Here is a 15,219-nt window from a genome sequence, read left to right as displayed (position 1 = left end):
TGTGGCCATTCACTCGGCAGAGATAAGGGTGCAGCTCCCTGGGCCTCCTCTCTGGACCCACGGTCTTCCGTGTGTGTGGAGGCTACCATCCTCAGATAACGGGGTACTCCCCCCTCATTCCACGTGGCCCGGCTCACCAGGCGCCACTTGAGAGAGAAATTCTGAGTGATCTTTCGGGCAAAAAAAATCACAGTAAATAGCTTCATCGATCTCTAATTACACAGACGCAAAGTGAAATTTCCCACCGAAATGTCAGTATCCACCCCTCAATGCACCAGACCCGGGGTGCCGAGCATCAGGGAAGGAGGTGAACACCGGTGAGACATCGGTTTGCATTACCTTGTGGTCACTTCCCCTCTACCCGCCGGGCCACTTTAAGAGTATCTCAACCCGTGCCGAACCGTCACCCCACAGAGGCTCGAATGCTTCTTTTTTGCTCTGCTGTTCTCACATTTCTGAGTAAAAGCCATCATTTTCAAGTTAATAGAGCATTATGTTTTCTCTGCAAATAAAATCCCATAACTCATAAGCAGAGGGAGAGGCAACTTCAGCACAGGAGACACAGGGCTATTTTTCCTCCTGACATTTGGGATCTACGCTGGGTTAAAAATGATGTTTTTATCTCCGGTGATTTATCAAACTCCAGATTTCATAAAAGATTAACAGATGCACTGAAGAAAGAATACATCATCTTAATGCTTCATTTTGACACTGTGGGTATCTAAAAAGCATGTGTATCAAAGATCTCCCCTTCAAAAACCCCATAGTCGCCGTGATTTACACATTTAATTCTTGTTTTTAAAACACACTCCAAGTGAGAACATGCCAGGAGGCACCTTCAAGACAATGGTCACACTTGAAACATGCAGATTATTTATAGACAAAACACTCAAAGAACTGAAAGAAAATCTGGTCACCAACAGGCAGTTGCTTTTTCTATGTTTTTCTGTAGCCCATTTTGGTTTTTGTGTGGGTGGCTCATGTGAACTCAAAGGTTATTTGCTCAATGTTTTGTGAGACTAGAACATGTTGTCCTTTAGAACCTAAATTTAAGTGAACGTGTACTGCAAATATGCTTCTCTAGGACATGAGCCACGGGACCGTGTTTTTAACATAAAATCCTACCTGGAACTGCTACGATAGAGAAAAGTTCCTAGGCTCCTACTTTCATCAGCTTAGAAGGTCTTATTCTCAATAGAAGAGTCACAGTGTGAAGTTGCACCGTACAAACGGCTCCTTCCTTGTTTGTGTGCTAGCTCTGCCTGCCGACTGGGTGCTGACCAGCCTTGTTTTGAAACGTCCTAGGCTCCAGGCTGTGGGGTCAGCGTGGATGCACAGTGGACCTCCGTGGCGCATCACACAAGGCGCAAAGGAGCAAACCTGCCTCACAAGCAAGGAGGCTCGGGTTCTTGCCTCCGTGGCAGTGCTGAGCTCCCAGGTCAGGTCCAACAAGCACAGAGGGGCCCCGCCAGCGGGGCAGAGGACAGCCGTCTGTTGGGATGTGAATCCTCCTGGTGCTGTGTGACCCTGGGTAACTTACTTAACCTCTCTGTGCCTCAGCTTCCTCAGGTGGGCCCTGGGTAGCCGGTGTCCTTTCCTCGCTGCTTTCGTGGCGAGTAGACAGTGCTTGGCCATCACATTTTGCCCAGGCCGTGTGTTAGCTCTCCCATGATGCTAAGGCCCTAGGGCTCCCACACATGTTTGTTTTATTTTTTTATTTAATCCTCACCGAAAGCCCGTGATATAGAAAAAATAAGAGGCATTATTCAGAGTCAAACACAGGAAGAGTCCTGAAAGGCAGTCAGGCCAGTTTTAATACAGGCAAGTATGTGCTGAGTAAATATATACCCGGGGAACCTCCGAAAGTTTGAGAATGCTGGAATGCCCACTCCTCTGTGTTCATCTGTAGGAAGAAAGCCCTGGGAGTGGGGTGGGCGGGCTTCCTCCACGCCCGGTGCCTGAAAAGCCTGCTGAGCACAGCTCCGGGTCCGCCGGGCCTGGGTGAACCCAGCACCACACTTACGTGCATGGGGTCCCGGCATCTGTTCCCCCACTCAACGCTCCCCCCTCCCCCCCGTGCCTCAGTTCCCTCCTCGGGCTTTGAGAGGTCGTGGAGAAAGAAATGACAAGAGCCCCTTGGTGAGTGTGGCCCTGGCACGGAGGAGACACTCATCGACGGGAGCAGCAGCTGTCATCACAGTCACCATTGGCCGATGTCATCCGGGCCCAAAAGATGAGTGACGTGTTATTAGCATCCGGCCGAGCACGGTGGTGATGGGCAGACTGCCTTCCAGAACTTCCTCTCTTCTCGGTCCATTTGCTGATGAGGCACAAAATTAAAACCCACTATGGCCCAGGGTGGCCTCTCCCAGCTGCAAAGCTTCAGCTCAGTCCAATTTCTTCTTTTTCTGTTTTCAGAGCCACCACCTGTGTTAGCACGAAAGACCCTCGCAGTCCCCACCTCGCAGGCGCCTCCCCCGGATTTCCCTCGGCCTCCAGCCGTCTCTCCCTCTCCCTGGCGAGGATGGTGCTAGGCAAGTTCTGTGGTCAGGAGTGAGGGACCCCGGGCCTCCACTGCTCTCAGGAGTGAAGGGTCTGAGGTTCGGCCACGAGACCCTGATGGAGAAAACAAAGCCACACACGTTCCTCCCAACATCGGGGCCTCAAAGAAGCTTGTCAGCAGGATTCGTGGCCCCCCAGACGCCCTATCCTGCTTCTGCCACCACAGCTTCCAGGGAAGCCAGACAGAGAAAGGTCAGCCACAGGGACAGCTCCTCGGTCCCTAGACCACCTACTCCGGTGCTGGGACTGCTCTAAAGATTGGTGTCCCCTGCAGAGGTGCCCATGGGAAGGGATGGCAATAGGTCGTCACAGCCAGCGCCCTCCCTCCCACCCGCCAGACCTCCACTTCCAGCAGGAAACAGCGCAGAACCTGTTATTCAAAGAGCAAGGTGTGTGACCTGTGACCTCTGTCCCACCTGAGGTCAGGTTCACCCTTCTAGCTGGAGGGCACAGGTGTGTGTGTGGCGGGGGGGGTGGGGGGGCTTTTGCCGCTGAATGGAGGGCAAGGACTGAAACTCACACGCGACTTCTGGAGGAAGCTGGCATTCTATTTTTCTGAGCTCGCAGAATGTAATGCACATTCAAGGTGATGGTAAGTATCCTATGTGATAAAAGCATAATATGTTAAGTGTCCAACCAATCGGTTGACAGTTCAATCGGCCGCTTGGCCAGTCGCTATGACACTCACTGACCACCAGGGGTCAGATGCTCCCATGGGTAGGTTAGCTTGCTGCTGGGGTCTGGCCGATCGAGACTGAGCGAGAGCTGGACATGCCCTGGAGCCCTCCTGCGGTCCCTCCCCGGCTGGCCGGCCCCCATTGGCCCCAATCGCCGGCCAGGCCGAGGGACCCCACCCGTGCACAAATTCGTGCACCGGGCCTCTAGCATTTCCATAATTTCCCAGAAGGTGGATGTCGAATTGAAACCATAGCAGGGTGACTGTGGTTTGCATAAAGAACCCAGGGTCCCATTAACCACGGGGAGGAAGGTGCTGATCCCCTGAAGAACACTGGCACAAGCCCTCATGGAGCAAGTACAGAGATGATGCTTTAATAACACACTCCATCACAGTTTTATTAACAAAGAAAGTCCTGTTTGGAAATAAAACATCCCTGAGAGGAGTCTGAAATTAATCCTCCAAGAGGCAGAAACCCACACGATTTATGTATCCTAATTATAATTACAACTTGCTCTTAACTCAAACATTCTAAGTTATTAGTCTCTTTACTAAGAACCAAAAAAGGGACTTCCTGCAGCATAATGAGCACTAGTCACAGCTTCGAGAAGGAAAAAAGAAACCAAGAGACAGTTCCGCACGGAGCTGGATGTAATTTATTTAATAAAAGTGCTTAGCTGAGGAATCGGTACACCCTTAGGGGTTCAGACAGCTCCACGCTTCAGAACTGCTATTTCTAGGGCAAGATAAAAATGTGTATCATAGGAAAATAACAATTTATCATTGTAATGGTCACATCCCACTTCAGAAACCACTAGAGACTGCTTAACATTTTTATTTCAAACACGGTTTTCCCAGTCCTCAGGTGACACACGAACACTGATGCCAGAAGGCTTTTCCCCATTTGTTCCTAATAAAAGTGGCTGGGTCCCGAGCTCATTTTCATCTGGGGTGACGTAAAGGTCTGCACATTCACAGACTGAGCCTTCCCTCCCTCCTGTGCGCTCCTTCCAACGTCTCCAGGGGCAACATCAGGCGGTCACCGAGGATGGGGGCTCCTCTGCTTCTCTTCCCCGCCTCCCCACCCCCACCACCTCCCAGGCCTCTGCCGAGGGTCCGGGGCTATTGAAATGCAAAGACATGCTGCCCGCCTGCCTTCTTCCCGGGTCCCGCGTGCCCCGCGCGCCTACCTGGAGAACGCATTCTGTATCTGACAGGCCTCCACGTTATCGATGGATTTCTCTTCAGAACGTTCCCACGATCTGTAAATGTTGCCATTGAACTAATGCTTATTATTTTTCTTCTGTTACTTTATACAGCCAGAGCCTCTTCGTTTGGCATTAAACTTGAGGCCAATTTCCTGAAGATACCGTTGGTTACTAACCAATAAAAGGTCTGGGTTCTCTGTGCTGTGGCAACATCAAATCCTTGCTGCTTCTTCCTGGGGTTAAGGCTTCATACACTGGAACCTAACCTGTTTAGCTTTTCTCTTTTTCTTCCTCTTAAGGAGCAGGGATCTAACGGTTCCGTGTTGGCTATGGGAACTAAGGTTTTGGGAGAGTAGCGATTAATAGTAACAAAATGTTTTCACTGGACACGAAGTATGGGTCAGGCGCTTTCAAGTATCTCCTCAGAGTGGGGGGGCCCACAAGGTAAATCTCGCAGCATCTGCATTTTGTAAATAAAGGTGATTGAAGGTCAGAGAGGTTAATTAGCTCACCTGTAGTCACAGAGTGGGTTGCGGGCAGGGGGCTGGGAGGTGCGCGTAAAAAAAGGCCTCTGAATTCCGACAGCCTGACGGGGGATGAACCCTCCACCCACACGCCTAGCTTTCTTATGCCCTCAACCGTGGGACACGTGGCGCGGGGTGCAGCGGTCAGTGTTTCAAAGCGAAGGCACGAGTTCATGATTCTTTGAGGCCCTCTTCAGACTTATCCCACCTCTGAATGTTTGCAAGCTTTTCACCCAGCGTCCACCTGGCCCATCCGCGTCTCCTGGGAAGCGTGAGAGCCGTGGCCAGTTCCCAGGGGGAGGACCCCAGACGCTGAGACCACGGCCGGAGAGCGGAGCCTCGACAGTCCCCACGGAGTGGACGAGAGGCGGTCGCCTGGAGTGCTGCTTCATCACCCAGTGTCAGCCTGACCCATCAATCCGGGAGAGGGGGGCTTACAAGTGCCCAGGGGAGAGGTTGGTGCTGAGCACCAGGGCAGCCCAGGAAGCAGACACCCTGTGGGCTCCGGGATGAGGCCTCCAGGCTGGTGTGGACACTCAGACCCCCACCGAGAAGCGTGCGGGCAGTCCAACCTCCGCGCCCGTCGGAGGATAGCTGAATTCTACAAGGAGATCTCCCCTGAGAGGCTGGAGCGGGTACACGTGACTCGGCAGCTGGGTTTTGATTTGTGCTGAGAACGTGGGCTTTCTGGTTTCTGCATCTGAGCTTGATTAAGGTGAGTCGGTTCCCCCATGCCTCGTTTATTGTGGGCTGAAGACAAATTGAAATTTCTGGATCTGCAAACCAGGGCACCCCATCCTGCTCCTGAATAACCTGTAGGGAAGGACCCTTGCTCCCTCAGCCCCTGCCCTGGCCCCAGGGAACAGGAGGTGGAGGTCCATCAGGATCAGAGATGCTCTGAGGCATCACCGGATCCGTCCCTGTAAAAAGGTGGGTCCCAGGGGTGGTGTGCCTGAGGGCTCCCACCCGGCGAGGCCCCTGTGCTCTTGGCATTCACCTGCACACTCCTCTCCAGGCCTCCCCCGGACCCTGTGGGCTGAGCTCACCAAGGTCCCCAGGGCTGCCCTGTCTGTGCCCGCACTGCTCGCTGCAATCGCCTGGTCAGCTCCGAGGAGGGTCCTGGGCAGTCCCGCTGCAATGAAGGACGTGGCACTTTCCCTTCTGGAGCTGCTGGCCGGGAGGTCGCTGGGGCGCAGGCTTCCTTTCCTGGGTCACTGGCCCGACTCCTAACAGAAACCATGACGGACTCCGCCCCCGAGACAGTGCCCAGGGAGGCGGACTGGAGCCAGGCCCTGGAGCTGTGGTGACCACGCCTGTCCCTGCTGTCCTGGGTCAGCAGTGAGCCTGGCTGATGGGGAACCCCACACGGCAACCACACAGGGCCTGCCGTTCTCTTTCCTGCTCCCCATGGGGACAGGCATGATGGCAGATCAACTAATGAGTCTTGAGGTTAAACCACAATTTCAGGAATAATTGGGCATATCTTCATGGGTCTTACTCTGTTTTCAATGTGTCCTTTTATTTTATGCGATTTTGCCCTTTTGAGGTCAGAATACACATTCAGGGCTTCTCACCCTCAGCACGACGGACATTTGGGGCAGGACCATGCTTTGTTGTGGGGCTGTTTGTGCTGTAGACGTCCCTGCCCCTACCGACTAGCAACCGCTGCTCAGCGTGACAACCCAAAATGTCCCCAGCGTCCCTGCATGTCCCCTGGAGGGCACCTGCCTCTGGTTGAGGCCACGGCTCTCAGAGGCTGACCCAGGCCTGTGGCTTAAGGATTTGGCGCTGGTACTTGACCTCCTCCAGGCAGTGGTCCTGGGAAGAGGCTCTCCCTTTATCTGTATGCACCGCCCCTCTGTTTACTTGGGAACGGCCGTCACTGCTGGGCAGAGGGCCGCCGCTGCAGTCTGCCAGCTGGCTCCTGCCAGGCTGCTGGCGGCCGCGGGTGTTCAGGGCACTGCTCCTGGGGTTCAGTGTGGGGGTGAGGTACGGGGGGACCCTACATTCAACAGGAGCTCAGACTGGCGGGGAGACTGTCTTTTCCCGCAGTCTCCTTCCCAGTCTCCTAACCTCTGAGACCGTCAATCATGAATATGCAACAGGTCGCTGACCTCTGTGGACGTGCGCCAGAGACAGGCAGGCGACGTGGTGCAGACACGCGTTCCAGGCCCCGAAGACGTCCTCCTTCCTGGCCACCACCTGTCCGGTTGACAGAAGAAAAGGAAACATTGACGATAGTCTGACGGCACGCACTTAGCAGCAAGGCACATAACATTTCAACACGCCCTTACGTGTGGGCGTGTGGCAGGGCCGGCCTCGGCAACCCACAAAGCTATTGACTAGATGAGGAAATGCCACAAGTGTTTGTGCCCAGTTCATATGAATTCCTCACACGTATCAACGTGGCCACCACCAGGCGCCAATTCCGGACTTGTAACAGGCAGGCAAAGAACAATCTGAAGAGAGAGCATGTGCAGGCAGAAAGTGAGATTGTTTAATCTGCCACTCACTGCCTGAAGAGTCCTAATACCAGAACGAGCTACTTACATCTAATCAGCTGCCCGGGCCCGTGTGCTCAGGGTTGGAGCTGGGCCTGCACACCGAAAGGTCGCAAGTTCGATTCCCGGTCCAGGGCATGTGCCTGGGTTGCAGGTTTCATCCCCGGCCCCTATCGGGGCAAGTGCAGGAAGCAACCGATCCATGTGTCTCTCACATCAATGTTTCTCTCTCTCTCCCTCCTTCTCTCCCTTTTATTCTCTCTAAAAACCAAGGGGGAAAATACCCTCCAGTGAGGATTAACCAAAGAAAAAATCTAATCAGCAACAAAACCAACACACCGCCTCTCCCTCCTTCCTTCCACCGTAGTCAGGGGCACCAGTTGCTTTCAAATCGTCTCCTCACCGCCTGCCACCGTCCAGAGCTGGTACTGGTAGCGGCCTGTTTGACATGCATCAGAAATTAGCCCTAAACATGGAAACGAACTTATGGTACATTTAGGTTACATGTTCATCTAACGAATAGCTTTTGTGGGTCCACTCTGTGTGAGGTGTTCTTTCAGTCGCTCTAACAAAGGAAGGTTTTGTATTTTTTTTGCTTTGTTTGGTTTTTAGTTGGAGAGAGATGAGGAAACATAACTGGAATAAAGTAAGAAGGGAGAGAATACCGGAGCAAGAGAAAGGTGCCGAATCACGGAGCTGACAGTTAGCCGTGCAGGTGGAGTGAAAGGCAGATTCTTATCTGACCAGAGTTAAATTTGGCACTCCTGACTTTTCTGGGTTCCTTCTTGCCTTTCTTTGTTTCAAAACCTAACAGTTTGCTATTTAAACTTTTAGCAATTTTTTTTTTTTTTTGCAAAGAAAGAACATTCAAATAGAAGGGCAGACTGTATCTGCTCCCCGCTTGTTGTGGGCTCAGCCCGAGCCCCAAATGGAGGGCAAGCTGCCCCCCACAGCTCCCAGGTCCCGTGGGGGCCTGAGCACCCCTCTTGTGACAGAGCTTTGCGCCCATGGAAAGCAGCGCTGCTGAGAGCCGGCCCATCTATAATTCAACAGCCACCTGGGGCGGCTGGCACAGCTTGGAGGAGTAGGTCACGTGTGCCTCCGAGTCCCCATTAACTGGGGCGTCTGAGGACACGAGGGAGAGAATGTCTGACTCCCTGAATCAGTATCTCTCTGCACCAGTGTCACGGTTACAACCGACAAGGCTGGAGATTTGCAACTCACCAGGCACAGCCCAGAGGACATCTCCAGCGGAGGCGAGGACAAGAGCTGGCAAACACTCCGGGCCCCGAACTCTGCCAGCACACCGCTAGGAAAAGGCTGGGCAACCCATGCCAGAGCCAGCAGACAGGCTGCCTACACCTGCCCTGGCTGCCCCACCACTGCATGGGGAGAGGGGAGGGACACAATATTGTGCAGATGTGTCCAAACAGAATTGAGGGCACTTCTACATAGTTTTAAACTCCGTGTGCAGAGTGCGTCATTCACTGGCCTGACCTAGAGGGAAGCTGGCAGAGACGGCTGATGGGACAGAGCGGAACCGGCCTGAGATGGACTCAGGGGGAGGGAGGTGCACCTTGCAGAGGGCCCTTTGCAAAGTCTGCTGTGACTGCACCCCTCAGAGAGAACAAGCAAAAAGAAAAAGCAAGTCCAAGTGGAGGTGAAGGGCCCCTGAAGGCCTGCCAGCCAGCTTCCCACCACATGTCGGCACCACAAGCTGCTGCGGGACCCGCTCGAGCAGCTCAGTGTCCCCTCGCCCCTCCCCAAACAGCGAGGCTGGCACGACTCCCCCGCCCCCAAAGGATGACACCCAGGACCTCAATCACTTTAACAGAAAGGCAGCTTTGCTAGGGCAGATGCCCAGGAGAGTGACAGGCTGAGAATTCTTTATTCCTTTTTTTTTTTTAAAAAAATAATTATTTATTTTCCAACTACAGTTGACACGCAATATTAGATTAGTTTCAGGTTTCCAACACAGTGATTAGACATTTATGTAACTTATGAATTGATCACGCCAATAAGTCTAGTACCCACCTGATGCCATATGTAATTATTACAATATTATTGATTATATTCCCTCTGCTTTACTTTACATCCCTGTGATTATTCTGTAACTACCAATTTGTACTTCTAAATCCCTTCCCCTTTTACACCCATCTCCCCACCCCCCTCCCATCTGGCAACTATCAAAATGTTCTCTGTATCTCTGTGTTTGTTTCTGCTTAGTTTGTTTGTTTATTTTGTTTTTAAGATTCCACATAAAAGTGAAATCACATGGCATTAGTCTTTCTCTGTCTGACTTACTTCCCTCAGCACAATATGCTCTAGGTCTATCCATTCGATGGCAAGATTTCATTTCTTTTTTATGGCTGAGTCGCATCCCATTGTAATATGTCCCACTTCTTCTTTATCCCTTCATCTATTGATGGGCACTTGAGTTGCTTCCATATATTGGCTATTGTAAATAACGCTGCAGTGAACACATGGATTTGTTAGTTTTGTTGGTTTCTTTAGATAAATACACAGAAGTAAAATTGCTGGGTCCTTCCTTTGTCTTTTGTTATAGCCCTTGTTTTAAAGTCTATTTTGAGTGGCATAATATTGCTACCCCAGTTTTGTTTTTCATTTCCATTTTCATAAAATACCTGTTTCCATCCCTTTACCTTCAGTCTGAAATGAGTCTCTTGTAGGCATCGTAAATAAGGGTATTGTTTTCTTATGCATTCAGTCACTCTAGGTCTTTTGATCAGAGTATTTCGTCCATTTACATTTACAGTAATTATTAACCCTTTGCACTTGCTTGCTTTTTTCTCAATTCCTTTATTCTAATGCTAACCGTGTCGAGTCACACTCAACATCTGAGTGCAAAAGGTTAATAGATATGTAGTTATTGTCATTTTATCGTTCCCATTTTCTATCTTTTTTCTACTACCTCTTAAAGAAATTCCTTTAACATTTCTTGTAATACAAGTTTGGAGGTAATGAACTATTTTAGCTTTTTCTGTCTGGGAAGCTCTTTATTTGTCCTTCAATTCTAAATGATAGCTTTTCTGGGTAGAGTAATCTTGATTGTAGGTCCTTGCTTTTCATCACTGAATATTTCATGCCAATCCTTTCTGGCCTGAAAAGTTTCTATTGAGAAATCACCTGACAGTCTTACGGGAGCTCCCTTGTAGGTAACTGTCTCTTTTACTGCTTTTAAGATTCTCTCTTTGTCTTTAAACGTTTGCATTTTAATTATTATGTATCTTGGTGTGGGCCTCATTGTTTGGGACTCTCTGCACTTCCTGGAGTTGTATGTCTATTTCCTGCATTTGGTTAGAAAAGTTTTTCATCATTATTTATTCAAATAGGTTTTCAACTCCTTGCTCTCTCTCTTCTCTTGTGATGCAAATATTGGTATGTTTGATATTGTCCCAGAGGTGCCTTAAGCTATCCTCATTTTTTAAAAAATTCTTTTTTGTTGTTGTTGATCTGATTGAGTTTTTTTCTGCTATCTTATCTTCCAAATCACTAATTCCATTCTCAGTTTCATCTAATCTACTGTTGATTCCCTGTAATGTATTCTTCATTTCTGACTGTTGTTTTTTTTATGTTGTATATCTCCATTTTTATGTTTCCTATCTTTTTGTTGAAGTCTACAATAAGTTCATCTATTCTTCCCCTAAGTTCATTGAGAATACTTATAACCACTGTTTTGAATTCTGCACCTTGTACATTGTTCATCTCCATTTTGTTTAGTTCTTTTTCTGGTGTTTTGTTCTGTTCTTTCATTTAGGATGTTTCTTTGTCTCTTAGTTTTGGCTCCTCTTTGGGTTTGTTTCTATGTATTATGTAGAGAGCACCTGGGAAAGGCCCCTGAGCTGATTGTCATCTGAATCCAGCGGTGCCCGGCAGAGCCATGCCCTGGAAACATACCTTGCCAGAGGCAGGTGTGTTGTCAGCCTGACCTTCAGCTCAGGTGTCAGGGGGTGGGTTTCATTATCTAAATCCAGCCAAGCACCAGGAACAAACACGATTATCTGGGCCCACCCAGAAGTGACGATTACAAAGAAGCCACAAGAATGCACATAATCTCCTTTGTCTTGGGCTTTAATAAAACTTCCTGGTATTTTGCTGTATAAAATAAATGTGCTATATTGGCTCTGGGTCACTGTCTCTCTCTCAGAGGGACAGCTGTCCCACCTGGCCCCAGCTTTTTCCTTCTATCTCTGTGTCTGTCTCTTTCTTTCATTTTCTCAATCCCCAGCCGCCCCTACTCAGGAACCGGACCACTCTCTAGCTGCACTGGATGTGGAAAAGAGAGAAATATTTATAGTATTAGGTAGAGCTGGTACTTCTCCCAGTCTTGGTAGAGTGGTGGCCTTATGTAGTAGGTGTCCTGTGGGTCCTACTGACACAGTCTCCCTGGTCACCTAAGCCAGGTGCCTTAGGTGTGTCCCTTGTGTGCCCTCTTGTAGTTGTTTAGCCTTGATTGCTGTTGGCACGTCAATGAGAGAAATTGACCCTCAGGGTGATTAGTTTTGAGGATTGGCCATGATTACAGTGAAGGAGCTATAGTTTTGTGGAGTTCTGGTGCCTTTTGAATTAACTCTTTAGGTGTGTGGTTTGTGGAAGTGGTTGGGTGGTGCTGTGGTGTCGTCTAAAGCTGGCTACCAGGTATGTTGGTTCTGGGGACTCACAAAGGAGCTCTGGTGGAGGCCAAGGTCAGTTGCTGCCTGTGTTCTGCAGATGGTTTCCACTTGTGCTGGGCTTGGAGGTGCCTGAGAGAGGCTAAGCTGCAAACTGAGGCCAGCTGCTGCTAGTGATGGGGTTGCTTAGCAAGAAGTGTGGGGCACACTGAGGCCAGATTATGCTTGTTTGGGGTTTGTGAAACTTTGGGAAATTTTAGAAATGTCCACAGCATCAGCCAAGACAGGCTATTTGTATGGAAATGCCACTGAAAATGGCTTGGTTGGGCCCACAAATTGGGTAGGGCAGTGTCTTCGGGAATTACCAGGGTGGTGGAAACAGAGTTAGCTAGGTAGATGGAGAATCAAATATGGCACCCATCTGCTGGGGTGCATGCTAGGTGGGGGAGGGCTCAACAAAAGAACAATGGCTTCTGCCAGCATACCTGTCTGGGATAAATCTGACCCTCCAGCCCCCGCCCTGAAGTTAGACAGTTCAGTGTCCTCCTCCCCGCGCCCCCCCCCTCCATTTATCCCTGGTGGCCTCTTGGACTGCTGCCCCAGTGCTGGAGCTCAAAGGGAGTTAGTCCATTAGAGAGTAATCCATGTGTGGGACTTTTAAGAGGAATGCCTAGGCTCTAGCTGGTTTTGCTCAGTGGATAGAGCATTGGCCGGTGGACTGAAGGGTCCCAGGTTTGATTCCGGTTAAAGGTATATGCCTGGGTTTCAGGCTCGATCCCCAGTAGTAGGTGTGCAGGAGGCAGCTGATCGATGATTCTCTCTCATCACTGATGTTTCTATCTCTCTCTCCATCTCCTTTCCTCTCTGAAATCAATAAAAATATACTTTTTTAAAAAAGAGGAATGCCTGGGACTGTAGCAGCCTTCACCTCCAGCCGGGAGTTATAGGGACTTCTATTCTAGACACCAGAACCCTGGGCTGGGGTTCTTGGTGTGAGTTGGGACTCCTCGCTCCTCAGGGGGGATCTCTGCATCCCAGACATGCCTCCCAATTTTTAATTGCCACACGTGGGTGTGGGACCAGCCCGTTCTGCATCTCTGTCCCTCCTACCAGTCTCCACGTGGCTTCTTCTGTATATCCTTAGTTGTAGGACTTTCTGTTCAGCTAAACTTCATGCAAGTCTCAATGGCGGTTGTTCTGTAGTTTTGTTCTAGTTTTGAATTCAAATTTATTGGCTGGAAATAATAGTCTGAAGCCAAATGGAAGCTGCAGTGGTCCACATGTCCAGGTGGGGTGGCCTGGGACAGTGTGTGAGGTCACATTTCCTTCTACAGTTGTGTGGTCAAAACAAGCAGATCAGGTCAAACTGTCTCAGGTGCAGCCTCAGTGCCAACTCCAGAATGTGTGCCCACCACTGGAGCCCAGCTGATAACTGCCTGTGCAGTGCACAGCCCTTTAAACATGAGTTTACTGCACAGACAACACTGTGAAACAACAGAAGTCAAACAGCCAACCCTCCCACCTTACAAAACCTTAAGGCAAGATTTCTGGAGAGATGACTTTTCAATGCCATGGTTGTTCTTTACTTCAAGCCATAAACCTGCTACTGAATTGGCTGTATGCAAACTAAATTCTTCTTAAAATGCTTCAGACATCAGGCCCTATTTTAAGCCCTTTGTTGCATTTACTCATTTAGTCTTCAGAGGTCCTGGAGGGTAGGTATTATTGATCTTTCTGATATCTTCATTTTGCAGGTGGAAAACTGTAACACAGAAAGGTTGAGGGACCTGCCCAAGGTTGCAGACTGATTCAGACTGGTTGCTGAGGTTTCTGAGCCTGTGTTCCTAATCATAGGCTATACTGCCTCCTGATGGACTAACAAGGAGTTAGTTCCCTGGCAATATCTGTGCCTCCCAAAAACACAGTTCATAAGGATGCACTGTCACACATGGTCACATTTAATGTGAGCCACACCCCACACTTACAGCCTGTAATGAAAATAAATACTTATTTCCTAATAAATCATCACACAGCAAAGACAGAGCTTTGGTAACCCCTTCTGACTTCCCCTTTGGTAGGTGCCCAAATCTTCTTTTCTAGAAAAACCCAAATGACTTTGGACAGCAATATAGCCAACTGAAAATAATTACCTCCCTACAGAGGACCCATAGGGATGGATAGTGAGGTACACCTAAATATTCAGGTGTAAATATTTGATAGTAAAAGACTAAGTGCTTCCCTCCTGTGATTGGGGAAAAGATGAGGATGCCCGTTACCGCTACTGCCATTCAACATTGTATTATAGGTCCCAGGCAGGGCAATAAGGGAAGAAAAAGAAATTAAAGGTGAAGAAGTTGGAAAGGAATAAGTAAAGCTATCTTCATGCAAAAAGACATACTTTTCTATGTAGAAAAACCTAAGGAATAACTACTAAAACTTCTAGAAATACGCAAATTAAGCAAAGTCACAAGATAGAAGATTTTGATAAAAATCAGTTGTATTTTTTATATTCTAGCAATGAACAACTGGAATTTAAAAGAAAAATGTCATTGCCATAGTATCAAGAACATGACATACTTACAGATACATTTTACAAAATAGTGCCATATCTGTACATGAGAACTGCACTGCACGGCCGAGGGGAATGTGATAGGGGTGCCCAGACAAAGAGGGCGATGCCGTGTTCATAGGGCAGGAAAGTCTGTATCGCTAAGATGTCACTTCTCATGTTGAGCTATGGATTCAACACAACGCCAATCAAAATCCCAGCAGACGCCCGGCCGGTGTGGCTCAGCAGTTGAGCGTGGACCCAAGAACTAAGAGGTCATCAGTTCAAGTCCCAGTCGGGTGTGTGTGTCGGGGGGGGGGGGAGGGGTGTTCCTCTTTCATTGATGTCTCTCTCTCTAACCCTTTCCCTTCCTCTCTCTCTCTCTAAAAATCAATAAAAACATTTAAAAAATATTTTAAAAAATCGCAGCAGACTTTTTTTGGGTAGACATTAACAAGTTTATATTAATAAACTTAAAAAAAATACACAAGACCTAAAATCATCAAAACAATTTTGAGAAAATTAGAGGATTCACACTGGTATCAAGACTTACTACAAAGCCATCGTAA

At 49.0% G+C, this 15,219-nt stretch overlaps 1 protein-coding gene across 1 annotated transcript in view; it reads right to left on the bottom strand.

Annotated features, from left to right (window-relative positions):
- ACOXL (acyl-CoA oxidase like) overlaps window positions 1-15,219 on the bottom strand; it is a gene marked incomplete at both ends in the record, with an annotated part of 252,564 nt that overhangs the window by 52,862 nt on the left and 184,483 nt on the right. Inside the window, 1 exon segment of the mRNA XM_079792227.1 lies at window positions 7,085-7,172. Within this exon segment, the coding sequence (XP_079648353.1) occupies window positions 7,085-7,172 (88 nt within the window).

The sequence above is a fragment of the Cnephaeus nilssonii genome, assembly GCF_951640355.1.
Source record: "Cnephaeus nilssonii genome assembly, chromosome: 15".
In the NCBI taxonomy this organism is placed as follows: Eukaryota; Metazoa; Chordata; class Mammalia; order Chiroptera; family Vespertilionidae; genus Cnephaeus; species Cnephaeus nilssonii.
Note: the sequence above shows the minus strand (reverse complement) of the source record. Positions and strands in the feature narration are given on the sequence as shown.